Here is a 17,763-nt window from a genome sequence, read left to right on the forward strand (position 1 = left end):
AAATAGTATGATTTAGGTACTTACACTATCTCTTTTAAGCTGAGTCACTGTGTCTTTTGCTTTGCATTGGGAAAATAACTTTGGCACATATTCACGCAGTGGTGACTGATGGACCTAGGAGGAAAACAGAGACATTGGCACCCAAAGAGGAGAGGAGGGCATCCAATTTTCAGCTCTGCCAGTGAGGTTCAAGTAATAGGATGTGCCCTTTTAAAACACTTTGTTTTCCCCAACTGTGCAAAGGGAGGAGGTGGATGAAAAATAATACAGAGAGTTTTGTTTGAAATTCTCCAAAAGGCCAGGGGAAACAGTGTTTTTTCCTTTTCAAGCAAAATATTTAATTTGATTTTAGCTGAACTATCTGGGCACTCTGAATAGAAATGTAAATGACAGTTTTTAAGGAAACATTTTGAAAATGGCAATGTCCAGTGCTTTGGCCTTTTGGAATCTGAAGGAACTTCTAAACAATCAGTATTCAAACAATCAGTATTCAAATTTAAGGCAAATTCTCAGGAAAGTCTTGGCATGACTGAAATCTCAGGAAATCTCTTTGCTTGGGAGAGTTTTGCTTTGAAAAAAATTTATCCTTGCTGCGTAAGTAGGAGACAAGCCCTGCAAAAAACACTGCTGATAAACATTATATTCTGCATATAAACTGCATCTTGTCCTGCCCTTGGAGCAGTGTTACACTTGCATCTCTTGGGCTGCTGCTTGTAATTATCCTGGTGCTTTATCCTATGGGCCATTTCCATGTCACTGGTTCAGTTTTGCTACAGCTCTCTTTGATGGGGGCAGTCTGACCTTTGGTGGCTGCTGTCTGATTTGCTCTGGGTTCATGAGAATTTGTTGGCTGGGAGCAAAGGAGGTGCCCTATGGTGGAGGGATTATACAGGGACAGACGATGTCTGCTCAAGGCAGCTTTTCTGCTCCTGGATTAAAGTTCATGCTGTGCTACTTGTCTGTCTCTCTAAGGCCTTGTCAAGTCCATGTGGGAAGCTGTTCTGTCTGCACTAGTTCACTTTGTGCTGCTCAGCTCTCTTCTTGCCTCATTTCTCCTCCCTCTTTCCCTTTCCATTCAGGCGGCATCTTTCAGTCTTTCCCATTCAAGCTCTGTCTTTGCTCTCTGCCCTGTGTAAAAGTTCCATGCCCTCCCTACTATTCATCACCTCTTGCTCATTCACCTCCCTGCTTTCCTTTCCCCATTGATCTGGGCTTCCCCTCACCCAGTCTGGGCTGCCCTCTCCTCCTGCCCCTTCCACAGTCCTCCTTTTGTGTCTTTGCACTCCCTTCTCTGTGGCCATCCAAAGCTCAGCAGTCTGCAGTGTGCTCTGTGAGGATGCTCTTCTAGAAGTTGGCCCCAACTGATGAGCAAAATTAATCCTAGTGGAAGCCTGGTGGGACTGTTTTGGGTGGATTTGTCTCTCTAGTTACCCTGCAGGTGAGAAGATTTCTTTTCCCTCCACTTCCTGGAGATGCATCATGATGCATGAACAGGAAGAGTATTACAATTTCCTAACCTTCCTGTTCAGTCTGGTCTTTCTGTCTCTCCCTCCTGGCTTGTTTCCCCCTTGTTTGCAGCAGTTGCATCTCTCAGGTGACTCCTTGGGAGGTTGGTTGAAGTTCCTCATTCCTGAGGAACGCAACATGAATTTTCTTAATTATGCTGGCTCTGTAATTATGGTTGTTGCCTGTGTCTTCTCCACTTCCTTCTTTTAAATCATCTACTTGGAGGCTGTATCAGTTTTGTCAAGCCATCTCTGCTCTCCAATATGTGTTTTAAGTGTTCCCCAGGAAACAGAGCTTATGAATTGTATTAGCCAGGCCTTGTTGTTTCTGGGTGTCAATGGAGCCATGACCCTGTGCTTGTGATGCAGACACAGGAAATATGGACCACAGCATCTGCCAAAGATTTCCCAGCTTGCTGAGCACCTGGTCCCCTGCAGCTCCCACAGTGCCAGCAGTGTGCAGATATCATCCCATGGTATTGAAGGAGCAGATCTCTGCTACAGTGTGGCAGGAAAACAAAGTGGGAGGTCGGCTGGCCTGTGGGTGCCCAGGGGGGCTTCAGCTTTGAATGGTTAAACTGCATTCAAGTCAGTCTGGTCAAATAAAAGGGGAATATTAGAGCTTGGGAAGAGTGGATAGGCTTGGAGGAAGCAGGTGCTCTGAAAGCTTGTGTGCTCCCTGTGCCTGTGGGAAATCTGATCAGCTCAGTAAAGGAGACAGAAATGAGGTGGAGACAGGCAAGGAGAGGAGCTCTGTGAGTGTCTGCAGGTTTGAATGACAGGACGAGCTCTCTGTTGTGTGGGAGGCTGTGAAAGGACCATCCACTGCTGTCTCATGAGGCTAAAAGGAGCCCTTGACACAGCCTGGCAGGGCCAGGCTGTGGGAGGACTTGTCAATTCTCTGAGAAGGACCTTTTCCCCTGATAACTGTCTGTCCTGGTTTGGGGCAAATTTGGGATAAAACTTCCAAAAGGGGGTCCCTCCAGAAAGCAAACCCACACAGCCCCTCCCCCCAACTGGTTCAGGAAGGATTCCTCAGAGAGAAGTGGAAAGAACCTGTTTATTTAACAGGCACAGCACCCCCCAGCAGACAAAATGAACAATACTGGATAACACCACTTTTTCACTGCTCTGAAAAAGATGACAAATTCAGAAAGTCTCTCCTGGGGTGGTTGCTCTGTTAGCAGTCCCTCCAGTGCTGGGGCAGCTGCTGCAGGCCACAGGGTGCAGACTCTCAGTGTTCCCAGGTCCCAATCTGGAGCAGGTTCGAGTGGGTCCAAAAAGGAAAGGAGAAACAGTCCAGGAAAAAAATTGGACTGCTTAGCTAAACTAACTAATGAGCAGAAGCAAAAAGCAAGAGCAAGCAGAAGCAAAGCAGAAGCAAGGGCAAGAGCAAAGCAAGAAGCCAGGCAAAAAGCAAAAGCAGCACTATGTACCGTCCCGTCTCTGTGTCCCGCCGGCCATGGGGGAGCAGCTGATAGCAAAACCAAAACAAAACTTTCACTCTTCAGAGCCAGTCTTGAAGGCACAGAACATAATATCCAGCATAAACAGAACACAAAAATGGGGATACAAGCATCATAACTTCACCCTAGGACACTGTCTTGTAGTGGGATTTCAAACCCTGCAGTGGTTTGTTGTCAGTCTGCTGAGTGTGTAAAAGAGATTCCCCGTTCATTGTGCTTGTGGCCCACAGAGGCATTGAAACCTGGCAAGGCATATCTAACCCCAGGCCAGCTGTGCATCTTGTCACCTGCAGGCAGGAGTCTCTGCTCCAGCAAAGCTTGGGCTGGGAACCTGGCACAAACAGCACTTCTTCCTATGAAGTTAGTTGCATTCCTGTTGTGGAGTTTATTTAGTCATGATTTGCTTTAAAATGTCAGATGCGTTTTCTGTCTGTTTGAAAACTTGTGGCAGAGAGAACTCTGGAAACACTGTCACTTGTATCCAGTTAGAGCATAGGAATCCAAAATGCAGATTGATTTTTCTGATTTGTGGTTTTGCAACTTTGGCACTTGGACAAAGCTCTTCTACCCTTAAACCAAAGCACATTTGACATAGCAGACACTGGTAAAGTGCAAACACTGCAAAAATTACTATTGCAGTTCAATGCAGGGAACCTGCAGTCTGGGTGTCATCCAGGAATGATTTGGATAGATCACCTAAGAAACAATTCAAACCACCTCAACTTCCAGCAGTCTGGCTCCTTCCTGCCATTGTAACTCCTGTGATCACCCTGGAAAGATGCAAGTCAGGATTTCTTGCTCTCAAGTGTTTAAATGGTAGAAGTTAGAGATGGTAGAAGTTAGAGAATAATTAATGCTCCCAGCTCCAGGCTGCATTTGGAACCAGCCTGTCTGCAGTACCTTTGAGATGGTTATGTCATTGCAGTGTAATGCCAGTGCCTAAAGACATTTCAAGGATTCATGTGATACCTCTGTCTCCTCTTCACAAGGCTGACTTAAACTTCTGCTCCAGTTTCACTTGGAAAGCAGAGTTTCTTTGATAGCTTCTAGTCCCCATGACTGAGCAAAGCCAGTTGTAAGATCAATAGGAGTTAAATACCTTTCCCAGTCCATTTAGCAGGAGTTTTGCTCCATGGCTGTTGCTTTTGCCAGAAGCGTGGCTTCAGTTCCAGTGCAGGTTGGTCATTTTGGCTACATGTGTGCTATGGCACTTGTTAGCTGGAGTTTTAAATTCATCTGTTTAGCTTGAGCTTTTCTGAACCCTAATAGCTTGCTGTCAGGTCAGAAGAGAACTGTTGGGATCATCTAGTCTCTCCTAATGTAGGCAAAAAGGTTTTCTGAGTGATCTTCTGCTTGACCTCAACCATACCTCATCTCCTAGGAGAACTTGCAATTTAATTGTAAAACTTCTGGTGAAGTTAGTGAGACATTTCTTTTGTTAATAATAAAAATAATCAGCTTAGGCTGTTCTAAGGCTGTCCAGTTTGACTTCTAGCCCCTAGGTGTGATTATACCTTTGTCTTGGTGGAGACTCCTGTACTGCCAAATATCTGTTCCTGTGGACAGTGATCAAGTCGTTGCTTAACCTTCCCTTTCATAAGGTAATGAATTGAGCCTGTCAGTGCAGCCAGTCAGACTGTACCAGTAAAAAGTGCCAAAGAGATAATGTCACCTCATTTACAAACCTGCAGGTCACATTTGCTTTTTTGCAGGCTGTGTTACCTTGAGAGCACTCGCTATTACAGGCAAGGGTTTTTTCCCCTGCCGGGAATGGCTGCTGCTGAAGATGGCATTCCCCACCCTGTACGCTGGCTGGCATTCTTGGCTCCTGGCCAGATGACTTTCTGTTTATTTTTAGTGTAATATATATGGTTTGCAAGTACCCAGATTTACCAAAAGACCTTGCTCACACTCAGTAAGTTGCTGCTTTAACTCATCTGTGAGCATGATAACAGACTTTTCCTTAGTTTGCTCCAAAGTCACTAATGAGAATTCTGTAGGAGGAAGAATGAATTCTCATGGGACCCCATTAGTGGCATTGCCACATGATGGTGGCTCTCTGGCTTAGATTTATTTTTGAGACCTGTCAAATAGCCAGATTTCAGCATGTTGAATATGTGACAGCCTGAGTTTGTGTCACAGTAAATCCTCAGACTCTGGGTTGCCTGGTGATGTCAGATGCCCTGCAGAAATCAGTCACCAGTGACCTTGGCTTATGATCTGTGCCCAGTTTGTGTTCTCATCCAGAAAATATCAGCTGGACATAATCTGTTTTCTGTGGCCTATTCTGACTGATATTAGACCAGTCCTTCTTCAAATGTGTGTTACTCAATATCAGTCATTTGTTCCTTTGCTGTGGGTTGCTGTTAGACCATCAAGACCTGCTGTATCCCATTAAATTCTTGCTGGGCAGTTTAGGGAGCAGGGTGCGTGCCTGTCACTGTGATTGCACAGGAATTTTGGAGCCATGGTTGGAAGGGCTGGTACTGCTGATTCAAAACTGGAAGAACGGGAGCAAGCAGATCTTGATGTTCTTCCAGTGTTCCCAGACTTGCAGAAAATCAGTATTTGTAATGACTTTTTAAAACCTTTTGGATGAAAGTTACCTTGACCTGCTGATTCAAAACTAACTTCAGCAGCTGCTGTGTAACATTCTTCAGAGTTACTGCTGGGACAGAAAGTGCATCATCATCATCATCATATGATAGAGATAATTCATTGGGCTTTTGTCCACATAAAAACCAAAACCATTTCATCTCCCCTGGCTCTTTCACACTGATATCACCAATGCAACTTTTTCCAGGTAATATCAGACCAAAAACCTGTTTTGAATGAGAAGACTAACAGACTCATATGCTAGACTGTACTAGCATAGATGCAGCTGTGACAGAGACATTATCCTGTAGCAGTGAATTTTACAGAAATCTTATGTATGATTAGTTGACCCAGGGGTAAGCAGGGATCTGACTGCAGGAACTTGGTGTGAAATACAGCCCCCGCCCAGAAGAGTTCTTCTCACTGTTGTGTGTCAGTTTCTGGGTTTTTTGGGGTTTGGTTTTTTTTTTTTTAGCTTTTTTTGTAGCAGTAGTGATTAGAGCCTGTCTGTCTCCCAGTTGTGAGATTGACTGTGCATGCTTATGTCTTCTGGCGAGTTATGTAATGCAAATCAATGCAGCATCTCACCCAGAGTGTGTTGCGTTTTGGATCTGAATGAAGTAACTTACATATTACGTCCCCTCATCATGTAGAGGCCCTGAGAGATTTAATAATTATTAATAGAGAATTTTGAGATTTTCCAGTCAGATATGTCTAAAACCACCTAAACAATAATTACGTGGTGGTGAATGAGAATATCACATGTCTTATGATACTATGGATATTGCTGTTTTCAGCTTTTGATATTTAATACCTTACACCATCCAGATGAAAAGTGGAGTTTATTTTATCTAGACTGCAGAACTCATTGCTTCAGGAGATTGTGGGGGCCTAAAAACTGGAGGAATTGAAAAAGGAGAACAAGAGATTGGGCATTCGTACATTAAGAATGTTGGGGCCAGTGCTGACAAGCAATTCTGCAAAGTTATAAACCCCTTGCCTCAGGATTTAAGAAAATATTTTAACTGTTCCTGTGAGTTTGGTCACACCAATCACTAGGTGGTCTCTTGTTGGCTTCATCTTGTCCACAATCTCAGGAATGAGAGATAGCACCAGAGCTTGGGCTGGTGCTGTTGGATACGTGACTCACCTGGCTGGGTCACAGCCTGCCCAGCCTGTTACTGCAGCTGAGACAACTGCCCATGTAGGAATGTGCAGCATGGTCAGTGCTGGATCAAGATTAAAAAGAATATTTTCACCTAAAAAACCTCACCTGCAACTTTTTAGAGTGCCTCAGCGTCTTTCCAGTAGCCTTAATGCACTGTCATAAATAATAAAACAGGAAGAAGCAGAGCTGGAGAAGGCTCAGTCTATAAACATGTCTCTTTGCATTAGGCCTTGTGGCGTAATGGAGGGTATCTCCTGCCACCCATACTGTCTCGTTAATCATGTAATTATCTCCCTCACTTTCAGTGCTGCATCTCCTTCCCTGTCAGTGATGCTGGTAATGGAGCTTTTATTTACCCTGGCTTTTTTCTGGGGACCGGCTCTGGTTTCAAAGCCAGCACAGTGGTATATTTTGAATAATTTAGTTCTGGGTGGCTTGAACACTGTCTGTAATTCCCCAGCTGAGACTAGAGACTTGTTTCTGGAAGTATTCTGCCAGGAGGCTGATTTGGAGAGAGGCAGAGGATCTCTCAGAGTTGTGGGATGTTGAGGTTGCTGAGGACTGAAAACCCACCCAGTGGGTCCTGTGAGCACCTTTCAGCTCTGTCCTCTCTAAGTGTCTTAGCAAGGACTTGCAGCAAGAAATCCACAGGCAGAGGATGGATAGGGAAAAGAGTAAAAAATGTGTTAAATGTGTTAAAAATGAGCATGGAGACAGAAACATGAATTTGGGTATGTGGCTGAGCATGATAGGCTTCCCCTGCAAGCTGTGGGTCAAAAATTGCTGGGGTCTCCAAGTGTAGGATTTGCTTGGCCTATGGTGGTTATGGACCAGGTTATGTAGATCTCTGTATAGTAAAGAAGTTCAGTGTGGTGTCCACCTGTCACTGGCTTTGGAAAGTCTGACAGTTTTCTGTACCTGAAACCTCCCCAGAAGTCCATCTCTGTTCACAGTGTTCCTGTGCTGCTTGGCCTGGTGGCTTGGCAATTGCCCTTTGCCATTGCAGCCATCATCCAGCCACACTCTGAGTTCTGCACAGCCTTCATTGTGCTGGATCACACGAACAGGTGTGGTGCCTGTGCCCTGTAGATGGTGAGGTCACAACACCACACAAGTCTGTGGGCTCACTCCAGCAATCTTGGCAAAACCAAAAAATCAAATCTGGCTCCAAGCCCTCTTTCTAGTGTGCCTCAGAACTGAGTAGTGGCACACTCCTGAATCTTTTGATTCTCTCATTCTTGTTGAATCTGTGCTTTCACTGTCTGTTTAGATGAAGTGCTTCTGCAGAAGGTAACAACAGATGGTAATAATGTAGGTCTCTTTCTTGTCTTTATGCCTAAGACAGTAGGAGAAATAAATTAGAACAGAAATGCCTCTATAGATTGGCCAACTAGCTCATGAACCTGCTCTTTCAGGCTATTCTGCTCTTCGGGGAAAAGAGACTCTTATACCAGTCCCCTCTATCTCCACTTTGCCGTGTGCTGCATGTAGAGACACCCAAATCCAGGTGACAGGCCCTCTTCTCTGGAATGCCTCCTGGCCTAGGTGAGAGCTGAGCTGGGCAGCTCTGTGGTCTCACTGCATCTTTGCCGAGGAGCAGGTGTGTCTGGGGGCACTGCTTGATGAGGGACTATCCTCTGTGCTTAAAAGCAATCTGGCTTTTGAGAGCTGGGTGATGTTTCCAGCCCTCGGGTTCACCTCAGGTCAAAGCAATCTAACATGCCCTAAAAGTACTGCTGGACAGCCCTTAATCACTTTATATTGTCTGGGCAGTGGTGAGTAAATTCATTATTTACAGGGGAGGCGAGTGTGCGTCACTGGAGCCAGCACTAATGTTTTTCCATGTGTGCTCAGGCAACTCAGATGAGGTGACTTTAAATGGTGGGAAGCTGGATTTCCGGGTGGAGGGATATGCATTTACCTCTGACTGGCCTTCCTCTCTGTTGGATCAGGATTTCTCACATGCACTTCTCTCCTTTGGAAGAGAGAGCAGGATCATTAAATATTCCTAGATTGCAGAGATTGTGCCACCTATCATCTGAGTTTTACATCCAGCAAAGCTCAGAATGGTTTCTGAAATCCTTGAAGATGAAAAGATGTTGCATGCAATTTCCACTTTCCAGTGGAAAAGGACCTACATGTAAATAAAAATCAGGCCAACTATTGGGAGCTCCTTTCTGGTGGGAAATGAATCAGTGGTTGTCATTTCTATATAATAGGGAGGAGAAGCTGAAGCTCAGGGCAATTTCTTTGCAGAATCTCCTAGTCTGGAGCAGAGCTGGGGTCAGTGCCAGGGGGCCTGACACTGCTAGGCCAGTCTCTTCCAAAAGTGAAGACACCACCAGACCTTAGTATGACTCAGATTTTTAAGGAACTGGTCCAACTCAAGGCCAATTTCCAAATTAGATGAAGTTGCTTGGAGCCTTGCCCACTGGAAAGACAACTGTGGCTTTGGTGGTGTTGAGACAAAGCTCTTCAATGAAGAAACTATGGGTGGTAGCAAACTCTGTTCCTGCAATCCTAAAGCCAGACAAGGATCCTGCTGTTGTGCCCAGTTCAGCTGTTGACTCTCCAGCTGCCCTGTTGCCTCTGAGGGCTGTTTGCCATGGGGAGAGGAGCAGCTGGCTGCACTCTGAAATATCTGAGTTTTCCCAAGATACTCATTGTCTGCAGCACCAGCCTCCACCCTACTTGCTCACTCAACCGTGGCTGATGTGACTTTAATTAAAGAAGAGGAACAATTGAGATTTCATTTTCTTTCCTCAACTGAATTTCCTATTTTCAACACATTTTGTGAGGTCCCCTCACCTTACTTTTGTCTTGTAGTTTTGCTGGGGGACCTTTAGTTTGTGGTGTGTCTCCTCTAATATAAGGAAGAAACAGGAGAAAAACAGATTGTTTTGGGCCAGGGAATTAGGATGCTGGGTCAGATGGCTGCTATGGTCATTAACATATTTACATTTTTGCTTAAGAGCCTGGCTGAGGATCAAGGGAGTTAAGGGTGATTGTCATTGAAATGCGGATGAAACCTTGCATGAAATTGCCGTTAGTGTCCCATTGTCTGGGGGCAGGGGTGGGGGCAAACGGCTTCCTCATCCCTGATCACTTGCCTGCCCGAGATCGTGGACAGGCAGAAGGAGCTGCACTGTTCTGTGGTGCCTGTGCTGTGGGAGATTTGCTCCCCGTGGGGCTGGAGCTGGGCTCAGCACAGTCCTGGTGCTGCCTGCAGGCACTGTCTGTCCTCGGGTGAGACCCTGATGCTCGGCTGGGCTTGTGGGACAATTGGCCCCAGAGGAGATCATCATGGATAAATGCATGAAGCGCCTAGCAAAGGTCAGTTGCCTCTTTTATAATTGATGGAGCTAAGTGTTTTGAGTCTGCTGTCACACGTTTTTGCACTGGTGCAGTGTCACCTGGACTGCTGTATGTAGTTTTGGGCATCATATTATGAAAAAGACATGAAGCTGTTAGAGAGTGTCCAAAGGGGGCCCTGAGGATGGTGCAGTGTCTAGAGGGGAAGCCATGTGAGGAGTGGCTGAGGTCACTTGGTTTGTTTGGCCTGAAGAGGAGACTGGGGAGAGACCTCACTGTGGTCTTCAACATCCTCAGGAGGGGAAGGTTCTGATCTCTTTGTTCTTATGACCCATGGCAGGGGTCAAGGAAACAGCTAGAGCTGAGTCAGGGAGAGGTCTAGGTTGAATATCTAAGGGTGGTTGTGCACTGGAGCAGGCTCCCCAGGGCTGTGGTCACAGCACCGAGCCTGTCTGAGTTCAAGAAATGTTTGGACAAGACTCCCAGGCACATGATGGGATTCTGGGGCTGTCCTGCATAGGGACAGGAGCTGGATGGAGCATGGAGGACTCGATGATTCTAATGGGTTCATTCTAACTCAGCACATTCTGTGGTTCTATGATTTGCCATGTGTAGGGACAGAGGATATACAGGACCTGCTCAACCCCTTGATTTTTGTGGATAGCTGTGATGCCAGAAACAGGGTTTGAAGCAGTTTGAAGTATTGGTGTGGATTTTGAGTGGTAACAGATGAAATTTTTATATGCTTTTTATAGAGAAATGTTGTACAATTAAAAATTTGTTTAAACATAAACAAGAGGAGTTCCTCACAGCTGGGGTTGACAGCAAAATAAGCAAAACATTCTGCTCCAGGTTGCGGAGCCTGTGCTCTGGCCCTGCTCTGAGGTATTTGAGTTCAGATGTCAGTTGTTCATTGTTCATCTCTTACTCTCACATTGTTCAGATCCACGGTTTTACTTCACACTTATTTCTAATTATTATCATTAACATGGTGCCAAAAAAAAATTATATATAATAACATGGAAGAGGAGAAGAGACTCAATAGCCAAATTGCACTACAGAAAACACCAGCTACCTTCTGCCACCGCTTTGCTTTTTGTGGAGCAAGCAGCAAGACTTCAGTGAGCTGAAGGAGGAATGCTGGTGCCTCTTGGAGTGAGAAAGAAGCAGATTCATTTGTAGCCACCAGACAGCTACAGCTTCAGCTGTGCCTTTGGAAGCCAGCAGCCAGTAACAGCAACATCCTGAATGACAGGATGTATCAGCTCCAGCACTAGTGAGTCTGAAGTCGTTAGTGTGTCCTTGTGGGCTGGGTTGAAGCTCTGAAGCCGTTGTGTAATTTCTGTTCTTGGTGACAAAATGCTTCTTTTTGGAAAGCTTGAAAGCAGAACAAAATCTGGGAAAAGTGGTTTGTGATCTCAGCAGCTCTTTTGTTCTCTGGAAGCCTGTGTGCTTCAGCTCTGTATCTCATCTGCCCTTTGAAGGAATAGCCACGTTCCTTGGGGCTGCAGCCCTTGGTCTTCCTGCAAAGTCAGTGACTACACAGCATGGGGAGAGTCCCACATGTTGGGTGCTGAGCCTGGCCCTCAAAGTAGAGAGGTACTTAAGCCTTCAAGAAGCAAATGGTTTTAGACAAGCTAGGTTCTGATGTTTTAAATATCAAGATGCAGTTAAACTGGTGCAATTAAGTAAGATGTTGGTTAGCTCAAATGTTTTTGAGAAACAGGGGTGAACAGAGGAGTATCTGTGGGGTTGCAGGTCTTAGATCCATTCACTGAATGACTCATCTCACAGCTCCTACAAATTCCCCTTGAGAAAGGTCATCCCAGGTATTGTGCTAATAATGCTTTATTTCCTGGGTATGTGTGTCTGGGATTGGGCACCACAAACAGGCTGGCCTGAGAGTCACAGCAAGAGCCAAAACTCATCAGAGCTGAGCCTGAGTGCAGAAGCCTTGACTTTTGGGGTTGGTTTTAGTTTGATCTGTTAACTCAAAGCATCAGAGTGGGCTGGAGTAGGGGAGCTAAACTTTTCCAGGGATTAATATTAAGCCTTTGTTTAACAGTAAACAGCTGATGAAATCCACCTTTGGCTCTGGGTGCCATCTGTCAGGGAGGTACATCCAGGCCACCTCACAAGGGCAGGACAACCTTTGGCAGAGAACTGGAGAGAGTGCCCAGCTCTGACTGTCCACAGGTCACTTGGTTTATCTTGTTTTGTGTAATCCCCAGCACCTTCTTCACAAAGGGGCTACTGCTGTGACCAAAGGTAGATAGTCCTACTCCAGCAAGGAGCTGTGACCTCCCCTCCTCAGGTTAGACAGCTCCTTCTCAGCCAAGCAGCTGGGGAGAGCAGAGCAGAGGGACAAAGGGGTTCAGGCCAGAAGGAGATGGAGCCAGATCCTCACACCTGGACACTACAGCCTCTAAACAAGCAGCCCGTGCCTGAGGCTGCTCTGTTTTATAGCTGTTCTGCTCACTGCAGAGCTGTGCCAGCCCTGCTGCTGGCAGGCTGCATCCTCTGCCACATCCTCCTTCCTACCCCATCCCTTGCCAAGGCATTTCCCTCCACTGTGTCTGATCGAAGGCCCAGCGCCTGTTCAACTTTTGTTCTCCATTAGGAAAGAGTGAGGATTGATAGGACCTTTTTGGCTCTGCCAAGGCCTATTATGTCCCAAATGTTTTCATGAAAAGACTCCCTCCTGACCACCCTGCCCCCTGACAGCCATTCAATCCAGCCAACAAGCTTGATATCATTATCTACAAAAGGAGGCCAGTGAGCACCAGGGTCCTCACAGCCAAGTTTGGGAAATCAAAGGCAAAATCTCCCAGCAACAGAGAACTGGTAGAGATCAGACTGCACAAGGACTAGTGCAGACTGGTCTGGCAGCTTGCAGCCACTAGTTTTCCAAGCACATCAGAAAGGTGCTCGGCGTGATGCCAGCACTGGCTTTGTCAGGGCTGAGGCTGTGCCCTGTGAGCTGGCAGCCCCTCACAGAGTGCCCTAGAGGCCACTGGAACAGTCATTATTTTGGACAGCCTTGTAAAGGTGTCTCTTTTCATCAGTGGCATTTCTAGATTAGCCACTTAGGCTCAGGGAGAACAGTGATGTTTTTTGTCAAAGTGGGATTCACTCCAGATCTCACCTGGGACTTTCCTTCTAATGACTCTGGTTTGCATTCTCAAAATGGCATGTGGCTGCTTTGTTGCTTTCAGTTTGACATGGTGTTCATCTGCTTTGCTTCCTGTCCAAAGATTTTCTTTCCCAACTGTCTTAAAATAGCTCTTCAGCAGTGAAAGCACTTACCATAGTGAAGGCATCTGTAGAGATGATCTGGAAAGGTGACTGTCAGAAACACTGAGCATGGAAGGGGCTTGAGGAGGGGTGACATATTCCTATGGTGCAATTGTGTTAGGAAATAGAGGAGTAAAACAGTTTTCAGTGCATTTTATCTCACAAACTGCATCTCTGGTTTGCTTGATGTTCCAGACAGAAAGAGATAAAAAATAGACAAGAGAAATGATGATGCAGAGGGCAGGAAGGTGAAGGGAGCTGATGTAGCTGAAGCTTGGGTGGATGATGGTGCCTGGACTCACCCTTCTCTGCAGCAGGGTGCTTTCCAGTCCCTGGGTGATTGCAGGGCAGTGTCACCAAAGCCTAGAGCAGCCCCTGGGTGCCTGTGGGTCTGCAGTGGATGATGAAAGCATAGGAGGACTGAGTTGTGTGTAACATGGGTTGTTAATTGTGGCACTCTCCCCTCCTACCCCAGTTTGATCCTGACAACACTGGCTACATCAGCACGGAGAAATTCCGCTCTCTCCTCCAGAGGCACGGCTCGGAGCTGGACCCCCACAAGCTGGAGGTCCTGCTAGCCCTGGCAGACAGCAACTCTGAGGGGAGGATCTGCTACCAGGACTTCGTCAACCTGGTGAGTGCTCTGGCTGGCAGGGCCTGTCAGTCCTTGGCTCTGCTTAAAACATGGGCTGTTGAGGGACAGTGTCTCTTTCCCTCCCTTTATTAACACCAGTGTTTGCTGCATCATATTCTGCATGGACTTGCTTCAGCAAGAGTCAAATTGCTTCTGATTTTTCCAGGGAAGCAAATTTGCATGGGAAGGAACTGTGGGAACTGTAGTAATATCGTGAAGCAATGGCTGCTGCTACTTTGGAAGTTTTTGCTCTCAGTATCATTTGCTAGCTGCTATAATGAGCCATTTGTTTGCAAGCAGAGGTCTGTCAGCCTGGATGTCTCCTGTTTTATCTAGAGATTTCACTACTTCCAGACAAAAATGTATAGATAACGTTGTGTTGACATGCTAGGTGGAGTCATATTGCACTGCTGTAGGCATCAACAGCAACAGGGATAAAGTGTTTCTAGGTCGCGTTCATTTTGTTCCAGGTGAGGTGTCTCAGAGTGCATGAGTCATGATCTGGATGCCTCTCTATCTCTACTAATGAGTCAATTAGTGAAGGGATCGCTCTGTTTCTTGTCAAGACAGTTTGTTGAGTCAACACAATTGCAGGCATGTGTTGTCAGGTGCCCAGAATGGCTTAGAAATGTTGCTTGCGAGATATCTTGGACACTGGCCATTCAGAGGCTTTGCCTTGTTCTTACTCTGCCATTGAACACCTGAATCCCAGATTTAGTGCAATATTAATATAAGCCTGGGTGACAAAGTCAAAGAGGAATGGAGGTTGGTGACATCTCTGAGGTTTCTGTGGAAAGCTGGATGTGTCCATGTTGCTGAGTACAGTAATTTGTATCTCTGTGTGTTCTGCAGACAGTCTGGGGATTTGATCCCTTCATTTGTCATGGTCACTCATGCACATGTTCTTGGTTTAGAAAGAGTCTTGTATATGTCCTGTTTTCACATGAATCAGAAAAGTATGATAACATGGCCCAGATGTCAAGGACCCAGGTCATGACCTTCATGAGTCTGTGGGCAGTGTCAAGGTGAAGTTACTTTGTTGGAATGACATAAACCTGCTGTATCTAACCAGGCAGTCTTGTAAGCCTCTTGCCCATGTCTAGGTACACAGTAGAATAAATGCAGCAACTCTTAAACAGATTACACACTGTGAGGTTTTCCTCAGCTCCAGCATAACAGTGTGGTCCTCAGTGCTCAGCAGAGTATTTATAGTAACAGCTGCTTGTTCCACAGTTGGGGATATTCAAAGTACTGTGCAAGCATTCACTAATTGGGCTGCACAACACTTAGGTAGCAGGAAGAGGCATCATCGAATTTCTTTTACAGAAATGATGGCCTAGGGCCAGCCAACACATTGGCAACAGGCTCAGGAATAGAACTGGGCTTTTTTCTCTCTCCTCACTCCACAGGGCTCAGGAGCAGCACACGCTAATGAGAGGTAGGTGGGAGCTAAAATGCTTGGACATTCTCCTCCTTTGGGAATAGGAGGCTGTGCCAGCTCACACCCAGGTGATGTGGTTTCTGCAAAACAGCAAATTTCCTTCACTACTATTGAATGACTCCTATAAAGAAGCCATTGATTTTCCTGTCACCAGCCCCTCTATCCTTGTCTGCATTTTTTGCACTTTCTAATCAATAGGCAATGCAAATCCCAAAACATTAAACTACTTACAAATGACATCTCTCTTCTCACTTCTCCTCTAGTTTCTATTGATTTCCAACATCCAAACATTTTTAGGACTCCTTCTATTTTCCCTGCTTTCTGAACTTTCTTTTGAACTTCCTGATGGAAAGAAGCAGCACAGATGATACAGAATCACTGTAAAATTAGGGATTTCCTTCACCTCCTAGCTGTCAGTCCTTGGTGTGGTGGTGTTTAGGTGCATGTTTGTGCTTGATGATCATTAGCCCTCTCTGCTTTATGCTCAGGTTAATTTGTCTGTTTCAGTAGCTTAGCAAGAACTGACCTGCTGCCAAAAATGATCGTGCTGGGTGTGGGGATGGAAAGGCAACCTTTTACTATTAGAGGCTTTACAAGCAAGGCTCTCTGTATGTATTGTTTTCCTTTTCTCCAGCATCATTATGAGCACCAAGAACTCTGCCTGCTCTCTCAGGCACTGTGATCCCCAGCTAAAGGACTGCTATTGAGCAAAGCTATGTTATCCTCTGATGTTCAAAATGTTTTGTGAACTTCTAGATACATCAAAAATGTAATTATAGACTTCTCACCTTAATAGCAACATCCATACGTATGCCTGCTCTCAGCAAAGCAACTTAAATTTATGAAATTGAAAGTTTTAATATATGAGACTAGACCCCAGAAAGCACTTGGGAAACAAATTGAGAAATTAATAAATTCAAGGAAGATGAAAACTCCTGGTGTGATCTGCAAACAAAAGGCTCAAAAAGATCAGATAGGCAACTCAATGGAAATTACTTCTCCTCTGTGTGTATGAAATTCAGCTCATGTAGTTGTAAAACACAATGCTGCAATCATACCCATTTCTGTTTCTGCTCTGTGGTTTGTAGTAATGGCAGAAAGCAGTTTCAGATGGGATTTCTTATGCTGTGTCTGAGACAGTACAGAGTAACAAAAGTGTTTCCTGTACGAGTGGAGACATCTTGTGCATTTCTGCTCTCTGGTTGCTTTGCAGCATTGTGAAAAGAGATGCACAGAAAAAAATCTGGCTATGGACAGCATGGGCCACAGGAGGAGATAGTGAACCAAGGTGTTTAACTTTGCTGCTTTCAGAGAAGAGACAAGCCAGGAGTTAATTATACTTGAGATATTATTTGCTGAGATTCTTGCTGAACAGCAGTTGCTGTTGGCAGTCCTGGATTACTTCACATAATATCCTGTGAAGTGTAATAGAGCTTGCAGTAAGTAGTAAGCTCTAAGACAGAGTTCATGTGACTTGGGAAAAACAAAACACTACTGCTTCTAACAGAAATGTTTAGCTGTGGCTTTGTAGTAACTTGAAGTTGATGTAGCATCTCAGTAATGAGCAAAATATAGTAACTAATTAAATGCACATCCTTTATTTTCCAGATCAAGACTCACTACCTGCTTTGCTTTCCCTGGCTGGCCTCTAGGGACAGGCTATTTCTACCTCATTTTTAATGTGAACAGCACACATTTTTGGAGCACTGTGTAACAATGTTATTTGAACCACAATGTTAGTCTTGTCCTACAAGCAATGTTCTTTCAAGTAACCTTGCAATTTGAAAGTGTTTTACCTTCTCTATTGGAAGTTCTGGAAGGCCTAAGCCTGGCACATTTAATAGGAATCAGGCAAAACCTTGAGCAAGGATAATTTATTTTGTCTCTCCTGCCTCTTTCTTTGAATCCCTTGAGTAAACCACTGCTTGGCCAAACCAGATCAGAATGTTGGTATTTGGTATTCAGTTTTTTTTTCCTTTGATATTATTTGGGAAAGTGCTGCCAGGTTGGCTCAACATCTGTGACAGATGAACTTAATGCTGAGATATGCATTTTGGGAAAAGCTGTCTCTACCCACATTAGCATTTTGTAGAAGTGTGGGCAGAGGGAAGGAAATAAATGTGAATCTTGAAAGCAAAATTGATTGGAGAGGTTGCATTTGTAAGTAAAGTGGGTTATAAAACTGGAGCTGGCAGAGGCTTTTAAAAAGCTTGTGCTAACTTCTGATTTAATATTCTGTGTCTTGGAGGATCAGAGCTGGAGAGCTGAATGCATTGCCTGTCACAGAGCTGCATGTGCTTAAAAATAGCTTGAGACCAGTCTCAAAGATGCCAATACGTAATCGGCAA

At 45.2% G+C, this 17,763-nt stretch overlaps 1 protein-coding gene across 2 annotated transcripts in view; it reads left to right on the forward strand.

The window, feature by feature from the left end:
- Positions 1-17,763, forward strand: part of RHBDL3 (rhomboid like 3) — a 62,091-nt gene that overhangs the window by 23,975 nt on the left and 20,353 nt on the right. For both annotated transcript variants that reach the window (XM_059864063.1, XM_059864062.1), the window contains one exon: positions 13,816-13,974. In XM_059864063.1, the coding sequence (XP_059720046.1) occupies positions 13,816-13,974 (159 nt within the window). The remainder of the gene's footprint in view (positions 1-13,815; positions 13,975-17,763) is intronic.

This window comes from Haemorhous mexicanus, chromosome 20, assembly GCF_027477595.1.
Source record: "Haemorhous mexicanus isolate bHaeMex1 chromosome 20, bHaeMex1.pri, whole genome shotgun sequence".
Lineage (NCBI taxonomy): Eukaryota > Metazoa > Chordata > Aves > Passeriformes > Fringillidae > Haemorhous > Haemorhous mexicanus.